Below are 20,892 nucleotides of genomic sequence, written 5' to 3'. Positions count from 1 at the left end.
GATGTCTTATGATAAATCCCATAAATGAAGCTAAAATTGAAAAGAAATAACTCACCTATATACCTCAAATATATGCTCCATTAGCTAGGATGCATAAATATGATACAGTGCATGAAATGTAAGGGAGACAGCCAACCATGAATCATATGTGAACGGCATTTCTTGTTAAGGTACAATGTACATCAATTAGTTTAGAATGCCGACATGTTTTTATTACGGATATCTTTAGAAGGATATGGATGTAAAATGGATATACATCATTTGATCAGGATATGAATAACTTTTTAAAATGTCAGATCCACTTGATATGCAAGACTCATACACATTCTGCATTCTAATGCTCACAATGCATTGTGGCCGGTGATACACTCATAAACCAGGGTAGTTGAAATAAAGTTGACATCCTTTTTTCTCACTGTAGGTAATTTTGATGCATTTTCACGACTTTTTCAGTTTTTCTACCTAGGTGTTGGCCCCTTGTTCCTCTTACTATGGCTTGCAAGGCAGCGCAGTCCTTTACAGTTTCTGTGTCTTCTAGTGCTAGTCACTTTCTCTAATCTCATCTACAGATTCAATCGAAAGGGTGAGAGGTTATGGACAAAAGTGATTGTGTTCATGTCAGAACCTTCTCCACATCACCTCCCATTCTTCTTTGATCATCCTTACTAGGAAAATATGACTGATGTAAGTGTGAAAGAAAACAAACTATAAAATACCACAATGCACAGCAAAAATTGAACTGGACTCACACTTGTGTATCAAGTAAATACATTGTATAGTTTTTTTCTGAGTACATTACAAAATATTTGTTACAAATCATACCCTGCCATAACCTCCTTGCTGACAATACAAACATTTCTGCAACGTTGACAAAACATTTAGAACACAGGGACCTGTAAGTTCTGAATGGGTCCTGCATTTATAGACGTACATTTTACTCTGCACAAAATTTGATTACATACTTTTTGCAAATAGATTTGGTTTGTCTTACATACATTGTAGCTATATTCTCCATGTCGATATTGTGCACACCATTCCTGTTTGGCATATGCAAGTTTTGGCAATATACAGTTGACAAGGGTAAACAACTTCAAAGGCAAGAACTTTCCTGAATACTAATCTCACAGACACACAAGAGACAATGTAAAAATGAGGTTTATTTACCAAAGAATGGTTGTTTTGACATGGTAATCTTTGTTCTGCTGACATAGCTGAGAAAAATAGATTATTATGAATATGTAATATACAAAATACTGCTGAGTAAGGACAAGATGCCCAAATAAAAAACATGTATGATACAGCACAGTAAGCACCCATGTTCTTGCTTGAACTGATACAAATAAATAATAGATACAAATAAAGATAGTAAAGGAAGTATGAAGTGTAATGATATCTCATTGTTACACCTTGCATTTCTGGGAGAAGAAAAAATTGATAGGTTGGCATTCCAAAGATCTTACTGCTTTCCTAACTCTACTTTTAGTTATTTAGTAGGGTTTCACTTTAAAAGGAAATTACTGAAATTTAAGTAATTTATGTTTGAATTTTCAGAAAATCTCAAAGCTAATGTTTTTTGACTACACACTGCATAGCAAAAATATGTGTATTTTGTTAACAAATGTATGACCTATTCCAATAACATAAGCTACAATTACAAAACTGCTCCAACATTCGCTATTTTTCGCTCTCATCACATTCGGGTGTTCCGTTTCTGGACAGTTTTTCCCTGAAGGTGACGCTGCCGTCCGGCATGCCGAAGTACGCCCGCTGCGCCATGTTGATAAACAAACCAGTCTCAACCACACCTACAGAAGGTATGATGACAAAACACATCAGCAATTCTTTAGCGACACCTGAAAATAATATTCAAACATCAGCAAATCTTCACAGGCAAAAGACAACACTGTACTGTTATTCTATGAGCCGCTCACATTGCAATATCCACCATCACCACAAAGATACAATAATCATCTGGATTTTTTCTTTTTAAGCAAACTTTGCTGTGGTCACCTGTAGTGCTTATGAAGCCAATGAGATAAAAACTGTTCAATCTTAACATGCACTGTCTTGTGACGCCTCTTGTCTATATTCCCAAAGTTGTCATGGTAGCCTGAGACTTCCTGCTGACATACCAATTTGAGGAAATACCCCATACCAAATGACAAACCCCAAAATGCATGTAAAAGCATAACTTCATTGGTAGAGTACACACCCACACAAAAAATCAATCCTCAATCCACAACAACAGCATCCTTACCAGGGATCATGCTGATTTCCATGTTAACTTTCTTCCAGTCTTTTTTCTCGTCAAATTTCCAGTCCAGAATGAAGTTGCCGTTGTCCGTCACAACAGGTCCCTATCATTAACAGAAAAAAACATTCTTTTCAATTACAGAAAATGCAATGCTTATGATAAAGCATCAACAGAGCTATGATTGATTTATCTCAGGTTTCCAAACTTAGAGCTTTCTTTACTCACAGCCTTGTTTGCTCCCATCCTGAGCTCGGCCTTCCCTCCCAAATTCTTCTCGATGGCCCTGATGACAGGAACATAACCCATGGGGATCACCTCAATGGGAACTCCTTTTTTCCACTGCTCGCCGAGCAACTTGGAGTCTTTCCTGCAACAATTCAACAGCAGGGAAATCATTCCAATCCTGATGACATTTCTGCTGTAGAGTTCTGAGTTATTTGTTCATTACTAGAATAAAGATTATCATGGGTGTGGTTCGAAGATTTTCAGCTTCCTGCTCTATTTATATTATGCACGACTTGAGTTTCTACATTAGCGAATACATTCTAGATGAACCATGGTTTCAAAGTTGACCGACCGATTTAACCTATTCCCTGCTAAGGGAGCTGTTTGGCACCAAATCTATATTGGTTACACCATAAGGTGCAGGGAGAAGGTTAAAACTGCCTTAACTACCCAATTTAGCCATTTCTACAATGTAATATGTAATGTAAAGTATTTCAGTGAATTTTGAATCTATGGATCAACAAACCCAATTTCACAATTAAATCTATGCACTTCTGTAACTTGAGAGAATCCAATTATTTTGTCTAAAATGTAATGAAGCCTGAATGGTTTTTCCGTAGAAAGAAGACTCACTGTACCTGTGATCTGCAATCACAACAAAGTACTTGGCACAGGATGCAACAATCTTCTCCTGTGTACAGGCGGCACTGTGAGAGGGAGAGTAAAAAAAAACAGTTAAACTGGGTACTGGTCCATATCACTGACTGTTCTGATACTCATAGGATGGGGCAATTACATGCTTTTCTCGTTAATTTATGTGACATATTCATCCTATAGCAGCCTGTCTTAGCAACCAAGATATTTCCAACATTGTCTCATTTTGTACTTGAAGTTAATTTTGAACAATAACTAACGATAGTTATTTTATACATTATCATTGTCATCTACAGCTTGAATGCTAGCTGCAGTTGAATACAAAGATGCTAGGAGGCTTAAAATTGAAGGCTTTCTTATAAACAAAAAAGACCATCTCTTCATATCTTTTTGAGCAAAAATATCATGTTCACAAATCATTGCATGCAACACTGGTTAAAACATAACATTGTCAGCAGGGGTAAATAGGCCACTAAGAACCTGGGTCACTACATAGAATTAAGAAAAGAAACAGTTTCTTACCCTCCCCCTTTGATGAGGTTGAGATCTTTGTCCACTTCATCAGCTCCGTCTATGGCAACATCAAGCTTTGAAAAACAAAGAAAATAGGTGGTGTCATACGTGTACATGATATGCAGACAACATCTAAGGTGTTCAGATAGTGCTCAGCATTTGAATGATTAAATGTTCCAGGACTATTGAAGCTTAATTTCCAACATCATCAAGTAAACTTGGGACCCAGTTAATAACTTAGAACAAAGCTTGACATAGTTAAGGTGTAACATACTTTTTTCATCTGAGAAAATAATAGGAATGGTAAAGCACAACAGTCTGACTAAATCACTAATCCTCACCGAAGGTGTGCGCTCCAAGTCAGACACAGTCAGGCCTTTCTCTGTCAGCAGCTGCTTTGACTGAAGGGGAGACAAACAGCATTAATGCACTTTGACACATAGGGTTTCTAACAGGGTCATATTGACATTTGGAAAATGAGAGTAGATCAGTGTTTTCATTTTGATAAACATGGTTGGGGACGGGGGGCTTGACATGCACTCCCAATAATATGTCTACATGATCTATTTGATATTTGTTTTCAAATGAGTTGGCAGCCTTGACATTTAGTGGATCCTAGGATAATATGTGTAGGGGGCAACATAAGCTCAAGTCAGTGGAATATGATATGTAAATAGACTGTAGATCCTTGACACCTACACATATGTGGACTGACAGTGGAAAATTATATGTAATATTATATATGATTCATTGATTGTCAGATTTCATGTTGCTGTTGGAACATTTTGTGCAATTATTCAATTCTCTACCTTTCTGTACAACAATAAAGCTTGTGCCTTACCTGGAATGATGTTGGCACACACACAACATTCAGGTTTTCCTCTTGTACCCTCTCCGCTGAGAAACAAACAAATATACTGTATCTTAATTACCTGGTTTGCTTACATCAAGCTTACATACAGATTGTATTCTATCCTCCTGGTCTTTTAACTGAAGAGAAAAATATTGTATGTATACCATAACAATAGTTACAACTACAACACCATGTAAAACTAAAACTACTGTATTTGGCCTCCCACTATTTTGAAATTCATAATCATAACTTTTATTTTGTCTAGCAGTCCAGAGCTTTTGGTATGTCCTCTGGGCAAATTATGAGTACAGTAACAATGATGTGTGGTGAAAACATACTGCTTCGATAGGTTCACAGGTTGATAATAATTATGATTCATAAGGTGAATCATGATAAAATACCATCAGATCAGTAACGTTACATTCCTATTATTATTGTGACGTTTTGTTCATCTCATCGAAAAAATATTTGAAGTCATTTTGATTTGCAGTAAAAAACCCAGTTGATATTTTGTATTTCTCTTGATTGATTGACAATATTCCGTGACAAACGCCTTTTACATTTATAAACCATGACGCACCAGTCAACCCCTTGCGGATTAAATTGTCATGACCTCAGCAGTGCTCGATAGAACCAGTTGCAACTAGTTGCAGAAAAAACATATTATTTCTGCCCGCGAAAATACACGGACTGGAGAGATTAGAAGATAGCAGGAAGGCACCTACCTAGTCTGTTAATAGCAAACACTATTGTAGAACCCGATCCTATCCCCAATGCCTGGCCGTTCTGCAAAACAAGAGGGAAGACGTGAGAAAAACAAAAGGAACTTCAAATTCCGAAAAATGGCGCCAAAATCGAGCATGGGACGGTAATTTGACAAGTCGATATCAAAGGTCGTTTCCCACCTTGACGTGGTTGTCTATGGCCTGGTACGCCGCCGACTGTTTAGCCTGAGTTATCAAGTCCATTTCTGAAGAACAGCACCTCCTTAAGACGCAGAAAAGGCTCGGTTTGAGACAGTTCTCCTTGAGAACGCACGAGGAAATGCGTGCAAGTGTGGTGAACCCGCGCAACTTCATTCAGATGTAGGGTCGTTAGCATGCTGGGAAAGATGGAACAGTCCACACACACGCAGGGTCAGGGAAGGAAGCGTCTTAAATTACAAAAATATTCTATAACAAATGTGATAACTCTAATGAAAATAATTGATGACATATAGATAAGTAGTGGTAAGTTATTAATGGGTTTTAAGTTGTGCATTACCAGCATCATGTTTTCTGATTTTGTGAGATACAATAAATATTCAGCACCCCCAAATATGGTATCTTTCAATAACTCGACCAACTCGTAAACAACAGTTTGTTTCTGGAAGGCCACAGGGAGCGAAGTCACGCACATCACATAGGAATCACATTGACTTTTCTTTGACCCAAGTACATGAAATACAGAAGGAGAAAGTCGTGGATGAAGCTGAAGCCACGTAAACGTCGTGTGCAACATTTGGATCTGATTTGGAAGGATGAGTCATCACACAGGACCAATCACGAGTTTGCGGAAATAGGGGGTCATGTATACAGACGAGTCCAAATTGTGGGAAATTGTTTTTATTCAACAATGATAAATATATTCATACAACATCATATAACTATTTCATGTTTCACAAAATCATTAAATGTACAAAGTGTATTCTATGAATTTTCAGGAAAGCTTGAAAAAAAGCCTTTAATGGGAGGTATTTTAAGTTGGTATTATTTTCTATCTTACTCTTGATAATGGAATAGCTTTATCTGTTTCCGGTATTGTAGCGAAGCCCAAACTTCTGCAGAGTTTTATTGATTGCCTCCGTGTTTGTGTGTATGTGGCCGCTGGACTAAAATTTTCCACTCATGTAGCGCGCCAGCCTTACTGTGCGTGCGTCCGCCATGGGACCCAGGCTCGCGCGTCTTTCTTTACTCGCCGCTTCCACATTTTTAGCTCTACTGTGCGCCAGAAGTTTTGCTGGGGTACCAGACGGCAAGGCGTTCCCACCTCACGAAGACGTTCTTGTTGTTGATATCGATGATGATACAGATGATGGGGGAGACCAGGTGCGAGAAACACCTGCGTGTGGCTCAAGTCATCATCGTTCTCATACTCCGTACGTCTGACACACCTCCTTATATCTCCACGTATCTCGCTTTTCATCTATGAGTAAGATGTCTTAGAATAGAAAATTCGAGAAGTGTTGAAATGACGTGTCTTTGTGTGGGGAGTTCCCTAGGCCATGACGTGACATGTAAACACACATGACTCACAGGAACACACAAAAATGAAGCAAATCCCTGATTCCAGAGATGGAATGAATTGTGTATAACGTTACTGCATTGGTAAACATACAGTTGAATTGAAAATAGATCCATTGTCATTGTATAAAACTATTTGTGTTATTTTGTATTCATAATTTATATCAACCCTTCTCCGTTTTCAATTCCTTAGACGCCTATTCAAGATCGACAATCCTTACAGAGGGTCTGCGGGGGGGGGGGGGGTTCCTGGCAACACTCAACGGTAAATTCAGGCCGTTCGACAACGCTAAACGGTAAATTCAGACGGCCAACAACGCTTAACGGTAAATTCAGCAGATGTAGAAAATGAGATACCCCTGAAGACGACGGTTGTTTGTCACTAGTCGCCCTGATCTTGTGGCAAGAGACCTGGTACGCCATCTATTCTCACACGCCTGCTCCGAACCCTTTATATTCAGAGGCAGCAAAAGGAAATTTTCTAACGGTGGGACGAAATGTTCATGATCACGATGACGAGCGCCAAAGGCGCGACATCACTAGGGTGGTCCCGGGGGCATGCTCCCCCTGGAAAATTTTGAAATCTTGACTCTCTGAAAAGCTATTTCCTGCAAGTTTTATGACATCTTTATTTGTAAAAATAAAATACAGAAGGGTTTCAGGGGCCTCACGCCCTCCAGACCTCGTCGGAGCCGCGACATGCTCCCAGGGAAAATGTTTAAATCTTGACACCCTGAAACGCTAATTTCTTGCATTTCGACTTATTTTTGAAAAGATACAGGGGAGTTTCAGCTCGAGTTTTGGGGGGTGACGCCCTCCTGACAATATTTTTTGCCCGACATACACGACATGCACCCGAGGAAAATTTTTAAATCTTGATCCCTGAAACGCTTAATTTCCTGAATTTAGAGGGGAAAACTTTGCTGGTAGAGCGAAAAATATACAGGATTGTTTCAGCTTGAAGTTTTGAAGTGGGGGTGCGCCCTCCCGACATATTTTTTTTCGCTGGAGCCTCGATAATCCTTGGGGGTCCAGGGGCTTGCTAGCCGAAGAAAATGTTGAAATCTTGACCCGCTGAAACGCTATTTCCTGCGTAACAAGGAATTGCTCAATAACGTTTAACGTTGAATTCAGGATAAGAAATAACGCGCTACATTATATTGAAACGACCAGTATCGCTTCACGATTAATCGATTGATAACATTTAACGTCGAATTAGAGCGGGCCGGCTACGATTAACGGTGAATTAAAATAGCGCATAACGCTTAACGGAAAAGGGCATGTGCAAATAGGTTATATACTTTGTACTCTTACCCATACTTGAAGGCCCACCATTCAACGAGTGTTGTGTACTTGTCTGGTGTTCATGATTGACATGTGTCATCTCCACCCAGACCCCTTGTGTTGGTGAGCACTTTGGATGGAAAAATTTCGGCCCTGGACATGTACAATGGTGGTCAGCTGAAGTGGACACTAGATACAGAGGATGCAGAGCCACTCCTATCAGCCAGCATAAGCAGACTGGAGGTAGGAGCTTATAATTAGAATGTTGAACTTAAAATGCTACTAGTAGGTCCAAAATAATGTCACACAAAGTTTGCTTTTACAAAATACACCTTTCCAAGCAAACTGTGATTCCAATGTGATGAAAAAATATTTGTTTGTCATGTAAAATACAATGTATTTTTCATACATTTATTTATCATGAAAGCTGCTCATTTTTTAAAAACAGTTTCACAACATTTGCAATATTTTCCTGTCCTTCTCTGCTAGTTTTACAAATTTGATCACAGAAACATTATGCATTGATATGTATCATTGTCAGAAGTTGAGTCTTTTTTTGTCTTATTGAAAACCAGTTGTAGGATCAATACACAGGCTGCTGTATATCCAGTTGTAGATAAAAGCTGTGTGGCCTAACCTTGACAGTGTTTATCATAGGACTGTCACAAGACTGATAGCCCTGGGCAATAGACAATACGGAAGAATAACAAAGTTATGTAAGAATCTCCATTGTACTAGAATGATATGGTGCATGAGCGTTGTGATATTTTGCGTATAAATGTACTTCTCAGAGTTCCATTGTACTTACACTTCAAAGCTTTGTAGGTCAATTTGATCTGAGAAGAATCCATTCTGCTTGTTTTGTGAAGAAGAAAATATATTGCATAATTTTATATAAACCTTTACTATACTCTTCTGACCACAAGTCTTCTCTCAAGGAGAGTCTAAAGTAGTATCAGAATGATCTTTAAGTCAAAGCTTAATATTTCAATACTGTTTTATTTTGTGATTTGGAACAGCAGGTATTCTTGTTGTTATGACAAAAACTACCATTAAATCAGAACTGGAGTGATACATTTTTTGTTTTGTTTTCCTTATGAAGACTTTTGATTTTGATGAACTTGTAATTTCCCCCTTAGTTGATGAGAAACGGCCGTCCCATGCAGCTGATTCCCTCCCTTGATGGAGGACTGTTCCAGTGGGATGGGGAGAGTCTGGAGGCTGTTCCGTTTACTGCTGACACCCTTGTCAGCTCCACATACAAGATGGACGATGACAGCATGTTGGTGGGAGGAAAGGAGACCAGCATGTATGGAGTCCATGCCAAAACTGGCAAGGTTGGTAGCCTGCTTTTTATACACTTACACAGCATTGTAACAATACCTAGCCTCTACCAGGCCCGTGGATGGCTGGGAAAATAGTAGAAATTGGGCAAATAGAGTGTATAGTATGCTAAGGAAGTCCGCTACGGAGAGAGGGTCCAATCTGCCATCCTAGGAAAGTGAAACCCTGGCAAATATTCTCCCTATAGCAGGCGTAGTTTGTCTGGTAGAGACAAACAATACCAGTGCAATGGCCAAGTGGGTAGATTGCTTGCCTTGCATACGGTTGGTTGTTAGTTTAATCCCTTGCCGAGTCATACCAAAAACTTTCTTTGCTCTTTTTGGAAAGAGTATGGTAGTTACACCATGGTGGAAGCTCGCTACAAATAAACAGTTATATGGACCATTGCCAAATGTCACCACAGTGGTGAAACGTCGACGGCTGAGTCTCGCGGGCCACGTTGTTCGTAGCAGTGAACTAGCGGGAAAGCTTCTGCTTTGGAACCCCGACCCAAACAGAAGGATTGGTCGACCAATCACAACTCTCAAGAAACTCATAGAAACTGAAACTAATTTGGAAGGACAGGAACTCCTTTCTGCATTGAATGACAAGAAATTCTGGAGGACGAACTTCTCTTGCTGCACCTCGAAAGAGGATGAACGATGATGATGATGATGATAGTTAAACACACACCACTACCGGTGGATTAGCCTGCTGCTGTAGTGATTGCACAAAGTTGTGTGGCCCAAGGGCTACTGAAACGGAGATGTGCACCATGTGCGCCTATGCACCATCTGGTGTGGGAATGACTTAAAATTTAACGGGACAGTTGAACGTGTAATACTGTTAGAATTGATCAGACTAAAAGTTTTTGAAAATCTAATATCCATTTGTACCTCTGTATGTAGATGCAATATATCTGCACATCTGCTGGCTGCATGAACTTTGGAAACAACAAAACAGAGGCTGCCCGCACTGAGGAGGACGTCATCGTCGTGAAACGCCTGCAGCAGACGGTCCGGTCTGTGGAACACAGGAAGGGGATGGAACAGTGGGTCCAACTTACTACAGATCCATATAATTGAAGGACTGATACCAACAGTTTCTGCTTCCTATCCTTTCTAGCTTTTAAGCTACACTGTCATATGTTTGACTACCATTGACAACAGACTCTTTTTCCATTAGGTGGAACTTCAGTGTTGGTCAGCACGAGCTAGTCTTCCTGGAGGGTAACCATGACAACAGCATGAATGACAGCAGTGATGATGTCCCAGATGATGTCATTGAAGATGTGTCGTGCAAGTCCTCCGACATGTACAGCTGGGAGTACTATGAGGAGGATAGCCTCACCAGCATCAAGGTGTCTGTACCTGATGGGGTGGTGTCTGCTGTCAGACAGGACAGACCAGACAAGGTCATCTGGAAATACAAGGTCAGGCTTATGGAGAGTAATCCTCATGCAAAAGTCAGAAGTTAAGGTTATAGGATTCTTGGAAGTAAGGTTACGCTTGAAAAAGGCAAGTTGTCAGGGTCACAAAAAAGTCATTTTAAAGAATGGTCAGGCTGAAGCTAATGGACTGTAAGGTTACAGGTCAAAAGAAGGGTTCAACCTTGTGGCAGGTGAAAGACAGAATATTCAGTTGTCTATTTTCCACTTGTCTAGTTTCCCAGCCCAGTGGCTGCAGCGTGGACTCTGGAGGATGGTGAGCTGCTGCCTGTCAGCCTGTTTGACTACACCCATGTCCCCGCCCTGACATCTGAGGGCCAGAGCCTCCCCCCTGGGGATGTCACCCAGCCTGCTATGTACTTGGGTAGGTACAGTCCCAAATTGCACATGCCAACTTCCAAGTATCCAACTCAGCAACTGGAAATGTTTGTCTTTGTATTGTCTTTGTCCTCCAGTATTAGAACATGTGTCATACTCATATTTCCTTTTGATGATAATTCAAAAAGAGCATCTATCGTAAAACATTCCGAGACAAAAGAAGTTAAGGCGTATACAGAGTGTATTATCAACAAAATCAAGTCTGTATGACACATGTCCATCAAAATCCTGTCATTGTCTATTGTTTAATTAACCATGGCTGTCACCTTCCTCTCACCAGGTGTGCACAATGGACAGATGTATGTCCAGCTGTCGTCCAAGATGGCTGCTGAAGTGGACATGGTGGCTAAAGCCAAACTCCTCTTGGACAAGAAACTGCCCATGGCCATTCCTAGGTTAGTGCTTTTATTGTCTGTACAGTGGACTACTACTATATTGCTACTATGGGCAGCCATTGTGGTTCAGGTGACAGTGGAAGAATGGCACCCGGCATAAGTCAAGTAAGTAAGTCAAGTCATTGCTACTGTACATATAGTGTTAATTGTCCTTGTTACAAGCAATGGGAAAATAGCCCTTTGTAACCTAAAAGTTGACTAGATGGAAATACCTTACTTTACCCCCAGGGTATCCTGGAGACCATACCTGGCAACCTCTGACACCAGGACACCCATCCTGCTGACCGGTGGACAGTCCCTTCCTCTCCTGACCTATGAACCTGACTTGGATAGACCACCCATTGACCACCCCACAGGCAACGTGGACTATCCCTATGGTAAGTAACACAGTAAGTAAAACATACCGGGTATTCTAGTTAAACAAATAAGAATTCAAATTCAAGTATGCAACATCCTTTTGAATGGATGTCATGTTAACTGCACATGCATCAGATAAAAGTATAATTACAGACATAAATGTTCTTTATCTACCTGTACAGACAATGGCTATTACCTGTTCTCGGATGACCCAAACTGCTGTGCGCTAGAGGAGTCAAAAGACAGACACAGGAGGAATGTGGAACAGAACTCTTCATCCAACAAGAAACTTGTACATGTGCTGGAGGATGACTTGTTTGCACAGGTGCTCAGCTGGTGGTAAGAAGAACCAATCCATTTAGCAATTGCTGTATGTAGGTTGCTTCTTTAGTGGAAGTGTCAGGTAGTATAGGCAGAGCTTTATTTTCATCAGTGTTATCTTTCTCATTCTAGAAATACATAATGTATCCATAGATATATTGGCAAGGATATGTTTGAACAAAACTTTAAGATTAATAAAGACAGGAGGCAGTCTAGCTTAAATTTCCCTCTTTGCAGTCATTTAAAAGAAACATTTGTCGCCATTGAAATGTCCCCATTCCAAAAGTGGTAAGGGATCGCGCTACTTTACCATATGGATGATACTCTGTGAATCCCTGGGCGGGGGTATGATCCCAGCTCGGAAATGTTGTGCGGTACTGCATGCATCATGTAAGATGATGATGTAAAGCCAGCAGCCTGCGTATACCATGCTTTACGGTATCTCAATTGAGGATAACAAAAGAAGAACAAGAAGAGCTGAGTTGAAATGCTACTGTTGTCTGACTTTGTCCTCCAGGCAGGAAGTTTTGGCCATCAGTGTCGTCACATCTGGCATCGTACTGCTCATCCAGAACTTCAGGAAAAAAGACATGAAGGTGAGTGACCTTTAGATGTGAAACTTTTCATTCCAATTATTGTGTTGAATGCTGATGACCAGTGTAGAATCTTGGCTTGTAACAGTGTGATTATCCTGTAGACAGACTCCCAAGGCTCTACATCTTCTGGCTCACAGACCCTGACGGATGCTTCAGCAGACCAGACCAAACCTGGGCAAGATGCAGGGGAGTACAAGTCCAGGTTAGCAAGTCTACTGAATTCTTACAACTATAGCTTTCTGTTTACTTGATTGTATTGTTTCCTTACTTGAAACACCAGAATGACTCCGGAAAATACTGACATGGTTTGGTGACTAGCACCCCAGTTCTAGACCATCAAATCCCTTTTCTTTCTATTTCGAATGCAGAACCAGCAATGAAACGTAACAGATGACCATCACATTTGAAGAATGTTTCCCCAGGAAACAGGCACATTGATCTTAAATTGCCAGACATGTTATAATTTAGAAGTAAACATAACATTGCTTTTTGACAAAATGGAAGAAGAACACTGACAGTGACTTGACTTCCTCCCATAGGTACCTGACAGACTTTGAACCAGTGCAGTGCCTGGGACGAGGTGGCTTCGGAGTCGTGTATGAGGTCAAGAACAAGTTTGATGAGTGCAATTATGCCATCAAGAGAATTTCACTACCAAACAGGTTAGAGTGCTTTTCTCTTGGACATAGAGAAAGATACATTCTACAAGTAGACGTCTTATCTCTTGCTTTATTGTTGTGTCACAAATGTTCTATTACAAAATTTTTTATTTCATTGGGTTGGGTTGGTAGAAAATTAGGTTTACTGTTGCCATTCTTAGGAAAGACGCCAGAGACAAGGTCCTGCGTGAGGCGAAGGCTCTGGCAAAACTGGACCACCCTGGGATCGTACGGTACTTCGGCACGTGGGAGGAGACGCCACCTCTTGGCTGGCAGGAGGCAAAAGACCGAGATCTTCTTGGGGAGCTCAGCGGGTGAGAAGCTTGTACAGTAGTGTATCTGGTGGTATGATGTTCAATAAGATGCCAGCTTTCTACCAAAAGTGAAGCTTCTGCAGTTTTTGTTGCTTACTAACAGAGAGGAACGTTTGTACTATTCGCTCTTTTCACGGAAAGTTTTTCACCTCCTCCTTCTCCTGCAGTACCATTACCAGCCTGCCGAGCACCCCTAATGCCAGCTCTGCTGAAGTGGTCCATCCTCTCAGAAGGTCAGCTCACCTCCATTTCTCCAGGGAGACCAGCGTTGAGGAGACTCCTCAGGACAGAACCAGACCGCTGTACCACAGACAGCTCAGCGACTCCTTCACACAGAAGCTCGCCGATCTCTCAGGAACAGGAAGCTTTGTACCTAAACTCAGCCAACATGACAGAGACCTCACCGAAAGCGAATCCTCAAGTATCGTGTTTGAGGACATGTCTGCAGACAACAATAGCAATCTTCCATTTCAGATTTATCAACGTTCCATTATGAGAGAGAGCAGCGGTATAGGAACCAGCGTTGCCAAAGATGATTCTTTCCAGATTCTGTTTGAAGAGTCAAGTAGCAGTAATCAGACAAACACAGAGGAGCTGGATGAAAACGTTTCAGAGAGCTCTTCTCTGAATGATGTTGTACATACACAAAATAACTGCACAGATGAGGATCACCAGTCTAAAAGAGACAACACTGCCGAGTCTAAGTGCCATGATTATCCAAAGGAAGCAGAACAATTAAGCAACACAGATAAAGACGTGCAGAAGAAGCAGACGCCCAGTCTGAAGGTGTACCTGTACATCCAGATGCAGCTGTGCCAGAAGGAGACACTGAAGGACTGGCTGGTTTCACACACGACAGACAGGGACAGGAACAGCTCTCTCCACATCTTCCACCAGATCGCCACAGCTGTGGAGTATGTGCACAACAGGGGACTCATGCACAGGGACCTCAAGGTCAGATACGAATCTTCAAGGTCAAATTTATTTCTTTAAATTCTAAGGACATATTCAGAGCATGTGGAGTGAAGCTGTTGTAGTTATCTGTGTTTCTTAGAATTTTGAAAAATCATCAACACATATTTTCTAAATGTCCTCAGCCGTCCAACATTTTCTTCTCCTTGGATGGTGTGGTGAAGATTGGGGACTTTGGGCTGGTCACGGCCATGGACGAGGGTGTGCATGGGGAGGATGTGGTTACTGATGCTGCTGTAGGTCGGGGAGACAGGAGACACACCGACCAGGTGGGAACCCAACTGTACATGAGCTCAGAACAGGTGAGTTTAAATATTACATGTATCTATAGATCTTAAGCCAGACATATTCACCTGTAGATGTTGCTCTGTCACATTGTTCATGACAGAAAGGGGTATTTTTCAAGGCAGAAGACATATGCACCTGTAGATATTGCTCACATGGCACTGTTACACATTTCTCCATTTTAAGGCACAGTGCATGGGTGCTATTTTTAAAAAAAGTCTACATGCTTGTGAATTCAAAATAAATCAAAGCTTCATACAAGCTTGGAATAGATAGCTTTGTTACAGCTGATTATCATTAAGAATGCATTTTCCACACTCCTTTTTTTCTCCTAGATTGCAGGGAAGGCATATACCCACAAGGTGGACATCTTCTCCTTGGGGCTGATCTTCTTTGAGCTGCTGCATCCCTTCTCTACACAGATGGAGAGGGTCAGGGTAGGTCTTAAACTGTATACAGAGGACAGCCCAGCAGACTCGTATCTTAATGAATGACAACCTAAGGCCAACATCTTTGATTTAAGGAGTTTTTTCATCCGTATTTATAAAACAAATCAATGAAATATTGTCCTGTCAGAAGAAAAGAACTTAAGCTTTAACTTCTGAACCCGATCTAAGAGAGAACCCTCCCTTCTTTGTTGTCCGTGGTACACCAGTGTATGCATGATGAGATTAACACTCCGAGTTTGTTTCCTCAGATCCTCCTGGATGTGAAGAAACAGAGATTACCACTGCCATTTGTGGAGAAGAACAAAGCAGAGGTGAGCTGCTAACGTAGTTTTAGATTTGAGGCCGGAAGTTCTACCTTTTGCCTTATTATATTTTACTACATGAACAGTAAAGCAAGTTATGTGGAAGAGAATGCTTTCCTGTGTGTTTTGTGTCTAACTTGATTTGTAATTAACTGTTAGGAAAGTTGAAGCAGCTGTAACCAGTGTCACAACAGTTTCGTCAAAGAAAGTTGATCTATGATAAACTTGATTTTCAGGCTAACTTTGTGCGATGGCTGGTGTCCCATGACCCCAGCCTCAGACCCAGTGCCACAGAGATAATGAACAGTCCCCTACTGAAGAACAGGAAGCTGCTCGCACCCCAACCCAAGAAGCAATCAAGAATCCGCAAGCTGTCATCTTCAAGTAACTTTTCCCAACAATGATCTAGAGTACCAGCCGGGCCTCATATAGACTTGTGTTCTCAACATGTACAGATGCCAAGCTACATTTACATATAGCCAATAATGAATACCATACCATTGTTATGAGATACATGTACTCCCCCACTTCCAAGTATTAGGACTTGGTCAGTACTCGCTATGATTATTTTCAGAGATGTCAGTAATGAAATTGTTGTGCCAGTGCAACAAAGTTTTATGCCAGAAAATATATACCAGAGGTATTGAATGAGTTTATGCCAATAGGAAGGATACAATGTGCAAAGATCAAGACATGTATTATATTGTGTACCAAAAATACACACTAGGCTCCTGATGTTCAAATCTTTCCTATGATGAAAATGATTTCTTGTTTTGTTGTGCCATAAATAGGAAAAGAGGGTGCAATGATGCATGCAGCAAAAACTTAGTTTTCTTCTGTTCAGTTCTGTTTCTGTGTGTTTACCTCATACCTCTACTGAATATACTTTGGTGCATTCCATCCATACTATAAACCAGGCATGTTTGATTTGTTGTGAACAAATGCAATCTGATACAGCAGGAGACAACTAGTGTAACATGATAAGAGTACACTGTTTGAGGTATTCCATGTGAAATTTTGCTTCAACCCTATGCAGTCATTGCATATTTTTGTTTTGAAAGTAATTATTGGAAAAGAAAACCAACATGCAAAAATGTATTTCAGATGTTCTGTTTCATACTTTACCATGCACTTTATATTGAACAGGACTTTGGATCATTGTATGTCCAAACAATGCAAATGTAGGCAATCCTGCTAACATTTGTTCTAGAAGAGAGATGATTTGTACTTCCTTCAGATGCTGCAAGGAATGAAAGTGCCTTTCTTGTGTAATTTCAGGTGGTAAAATACATTCCTTAATGACAAATGATGATATGGTAAGTGACAACAGCATTGCAATAGCCTTGAGACTGTTGCCTGTCTTGTTAGTAACTTAAAGTATATTTTGTTGCGATTTTCGTGTGTTTAAAGCAAATTCTTGGTTTGTAGGATGTTGTATTGAATATCAATACATCGACTGGGTAGCCTGAGATCCATCCTTGTTCACTTTTTGTCCACTCCACTTTTATGTTGGTAGTGGAAGTTGGAACAGACACATGGTTGGATTGTACTTAGGCTGTGGATTGGAGATGGCAGACAAACTGATTGTCTAAGAGAAATCAGAAAAAGGCTGAAAGGCCATGTGCAGTTTGAAAAGGACTACAAATGTCCTTTCTTGTGCTAATTGAAAACTGTAGTTGTGTATACGTACATGGCAATACTGGTGAAATGAAAATGTGTAACTTAAAAGAAATGAGTTGTGTAAATAAAGGAGATGAAATAAATGTCGGGGTACATGTATTTTATTCTAGTCCAAGGAATTTAAGTTATAAGCGCAGCTCCAATATTTAGACTCCGATCATACAGTTAATGATAAGTCAACAAATAGTAAGAGAGCCATGACAACCTCATTGGTTAGGAAGGGAATAACTCATTATAGCACCTTAAACGGTAGCTATAAAGCTGAAACTTAAGCAACTGTACATTTCCTGTTATATCTTCTTCACCATTATCATACCTCCCACCCTTCATTGTCCATCCCAAAACATAAACAATCCTATCACTGCCAACAAAGTTGTACTTGTTCATGCAGCTGGTGGTTTTATCAGCAGAACAGAACCCCTAACAGCTCAGATAGATAAACTTTATGTTGAGTATTGTTAATCTAATAAAATCTGAACAACACCCTACATGCCAATGTCTTTGGCTTCCCGCTTGCAGGGATGTTGCTAGGGTAACTGAACAAATTATGTAATAGCAACATGGCTACCCTAGTTATTCAGGACACATCCTTGGGCACATCTTAATTCAATGTCATGCCACAAGACCGCCACTCTATGGGGATTGGAGCTTCTCTAGCAGTGATCTTTCTAGATCATCATGAAGCCTTGCTACCATTGTTAGGGCCTACATTGTAGTGCTGACATCAAGTCAGAAAAGTGCCATACCACCTTACAGCCAATACAAATAGGACACTTTGAATATGATCTAAGGCGTTGGCTTGTCAGTGTTGACTACCACCTCCATAAGGTCCTGCTTGGGTATGTCCACTTCGTTCTCGATGTGTACCTGTAAGGTGGGGGCCTGGGCTGTCTCAGTCAGGATACCCTCACACCTCTCACAGCTCTCCTGGCACTGGTTCATGGCAGTGATGGTAACAGGGTCAAACTGCATGGCCAGTTCACAGTTCAGCATGTGGGCCTGCACTGTTTACAAGGTTTGGGGAATATGAGTAGAAATTAAACTACCATCTACTACAAAGTATATTGTATATGTTTCTGACACGTGTCATTCAGTAGAAATATTTGCAGCATATGAAAAACAGATCAACTTAATGTGTCAGACATATTATTTCTGAATCGTTTGGCATTGAACATGAGAATAAGAAACTAAGTGGCTAATTGTAAAGGAATTGCTCTTAACCACAGGGACTTGTAATATGACATGACATTGTAGCATTTCCTTTCTCCTTCTCATTCTTTCTATGTTGAAAGCCATCACCTGAGTCCACCAGGTCTATCAAGCCTGATTGGTTTATTCCTTACTGTTACTCACTGCTGTTCTTGTTGAGCTGTTCCTCCATAGTAACCAGTTGTTTGTTCAGGTTGTCAATGGTGACCTTGTTGTCTTGGTAACTGTAACTGTCACCACCCCCTTCCATTGCTGACTGTGCAACCTGGAAGAGACATAGATGCCATACCATATAAAGGCATGTAATGGACTTGTGAAAAAAAAATGGATTACTCTCAGGGGGTGCAAACCTATATACCAATTAAGACAGGAGTGTGTCATACCAAGACACCAGTACAAGTCAAACACAAATCCCAACTAGTCACTATTTGTCTTGCTCACAACTTTAGACCCAGTCCACCTGATCTGACCAATGCAGAGTCGCATATCTGCACATAGCCTTATGTTACAAGATGGCATCACTTCAGTGGTGCGCACCTGTCTCTTACCTGCTGTATTTCCATGTTGAACTGATCATCACCACTGCGAAGAGGACAGAGCAAAAGGTTTTTAAAATCAAGGAGTGACAATAACACAGGCTGACAGGTGCTATCACAGTAATAAATGTTTCCCTCTATGCCTGATTTTGATTCGTGTCTGAATACATGGCAATGAAAACCAAATGACCTGAAATAAAATCACACATCTTAAAGCAAAAGTACACTTTGCCTTTTCTGCTAAGACATAGTCATATCATGATCATAGTAAATTTAGATCACTGATTTTTTAGAAGTTATTCCTGAAAAGTCAGCAATGTCTAAGTTGATGTCAATATCAATATCAACTAACGGTGTGAACATTTGATCTCCAATCTGTTGGAGGAGGCCATTCTCCTACGCAGAGCCTCACATACTGTGACCTTGGTGAGGCTCTGATTAACCAGCTTTTGTGGGTGTGTCCTCTAACCATCGGTCTGCTAATCAGAGAATCCACTTTACTTAAAGAAAAAATTATCTGATTGGCTGACAGGTGGCTAGAGAACACACACACAACTTGAAGTGGAAAACTTAGCCCAGTTTAGCAGAACCTCACCAAGCTATATCAGTGATATTGCAAAGGTAGCCGAGGCGACTGTCGTAGGGCCCGGCTTATACATTAGCGCTATTACTACTATAAGACTGTAAGCAAAAGATGCCCCCCAACAGTCGCTGCGGCTATTCAGTACATGTTGCACTAGGCAAGGCTCTCCCTGGAAGAATTCAGGGGAGGATAACGATTTAGCCTCCCCAACATCTGCTTGGCCGACCTTTTGAACATGAACCAGCAGCCTGCCATATATACACTAATACAGCAACAAAAGAACAAACCTGCTGTACATTCTGGGCTCAGACACGAAAGAAATGCTGGCTTGACTGGCCGCCATTTTTTCAGACCTGTAATCAGACTTGGAAAAGAAAATGTTCAGGTAGTAGATAGTCTAGACACAATATTTAAATGCTCAAAACGGGTCGGCTTTCACGGTGAAATCAAACGTTCGTTGCTAACAAAATGGTTAGACTGCGTAACGTTACACTTCTGTGTTTTGTTTCCTATCGATTTATTGGCATCGAACCGGATCTAGAGAAGGATAAACTGAGCTCGACTGGCCTAAAATCACAACAGAAAACTAGCTCAGTCTCTTGGTCAAATACTTGTAACTTGGAAATAAGACAGTGTCCTTGAGTAAAGCTCTAACGAAGGCATATTTTAGGATCTAACGACGTCACTGCTGTACAGCAGTAAAACGACGTCAATAGAGTTGTCCACAGTGACAGATGAGGCCACGGTTGTAGCATTCATAACAAAATAACACGGATTTCTGAGTTTGTTTTGAACGAAAAGAACGTAGACGTGTACTCTGTGGGTAAAGAAGACATAGGCATACCTTCTTTTCCAATTATGAAGACGTTTTGTCCTACTTTATCTCTGAAACAATCGCCAGGCAGGGACGGTCCATCCGCGTCGTCTGCTATCGCCACTGCTTCTGACGTATTCGGATGTCTTCGGCAAAATTCGGAAAACCGAATGGCTGCCGGAAATTTGACGAATCCACTTATCAAAT

General features: G+C 40.8%; 3 protein-coding genes across 3 annotated transcripts; 1 reads left to right on the top strand and 2 right to left on the bottom strand.

Annotated features, from left to right (window-relative positions):
• Nucleotides 1-1,137: 1,137 nt before the first annotated feature.
• On the bottom strand, nucleotides 1,138-5,603 carry LOC136430682 (ribose-5-phosphate isomerase-like). Its single transcript, XM_066421483.1, has 9 exons — nucleotides 5,405-5,603; nucleotides 5,225-5,285; nucleotides 4,488-4,543; nucleotides 3,988-4,047; nucleotides 3,656-3,720; nucleotides 3,118-3,186; nucleotides 2,480-2,621; nucleotides 2,258-2,357; nucleotides 1,138-1,805 (listed from the first exon to the last, which is right to left on the bottom strand). The coding sequence occupies exons 1-9, from the start codon at nucleotides 5,576-5,578 to the stop codon at nucleotides 1,675-1,677; spliced, it is 858 nt and encodes a 285-aa protein (XP_066277580.1). The 5' UTR covers nucleotides 5,579-5,603; the 3' UTR covers nucleotides 1,138-1,674.
• Nucleotides 5,604-6,209: 606 nt separating this feature from the next.
• On the top strand, nucleotides 6,210-17,629 carry LOC136430679 (eukaryotic translation initiation factor 2-alpha kinase 3-like). Its single transcript, XM_066421477.1, has 18 exons — nucleotides 6,210-6,636; nucleotides 8,176-8,308; nucleotides 9,205-9,402; nucleotides 10,297-10,439; nucleotides 10,574-10,820; nucleotides 11,052-11,199; nucleotides 11,494-11,608; nucleotides 11,837-11,985; nucleotides 12,148-12,304; nucleotides 12,804-12,882; nucleotides 12,984-13,084; nucleotides 13,422-13,544; nucleotides 13,703-13,855; nucleotides 14,023-14,809; nucleotides 14,953-15,129; nucleotides 15,448-15,549; nucleotides 15,810-15,872; nucleotides 16,100-17,629. Exons 1-18 carry the CDS (start codon nucleotides 6,422-6,424, stop codon nucleotides 16,265-16,267), a joined length of 3,258 nt encoding a protein of 1,085 aa, XP_066277574.1. The 5' UTR covers nucleotides 6,210-6,421; the 3' UTR covers nucleotides 16,268-17,629.
• A 35-nt stretch (nucleotides 17,630-17,664) lies between these two features.
• LOC136430685 (uncharacterized) lies at nucleotides 17,665-20,421 on the bottom strand. The gene is made up of 4 exons (XM_066421486.1): nucleotides 20,159-20,421; nucleotides 19,301-19,334; nucleotides 18,897-19,017; nucleotides 17,665-18,547 (listed from the first exon to the last, which is right to left on the bottom strand). Exons 1-4 carry the CDS (start codon nucleotides 20,212-20,214, stop codon nucleotides 18,330-18,332), a joined length of 429 nt encoding a protein of 142 aa, XP_066277583.1. The 5' UTR covers nucleotides 20,215-20,421; the 3' UTR covers nucleotides 17,665-18,329.
• Between the last annotated feature and the right edge of the window lie 471 nt (nucleotides 20,422-20,892).

Source organism: Branchiostoma lanceolatum, chromosome 3 (assembly GCF_035083965.1).
Source record: "Branchiostoma lanceolatum isolate klBraLanc5 chromosome 3, klBraLanc5.hap2, whole genome shotgun sequence".
In the NCBI taxonomy this organism is placed as follows: domain Eukaryota; kingdom Metazoa; phylum Chordata; class Leptocardii; order Amphioxiformes; family Branchiostomatidae; genus Branchiostoma; species Branchiostoma lanceolatum.
This window is presented reverse-complemented; position numbering and strand designations above follow the sequence as displayed.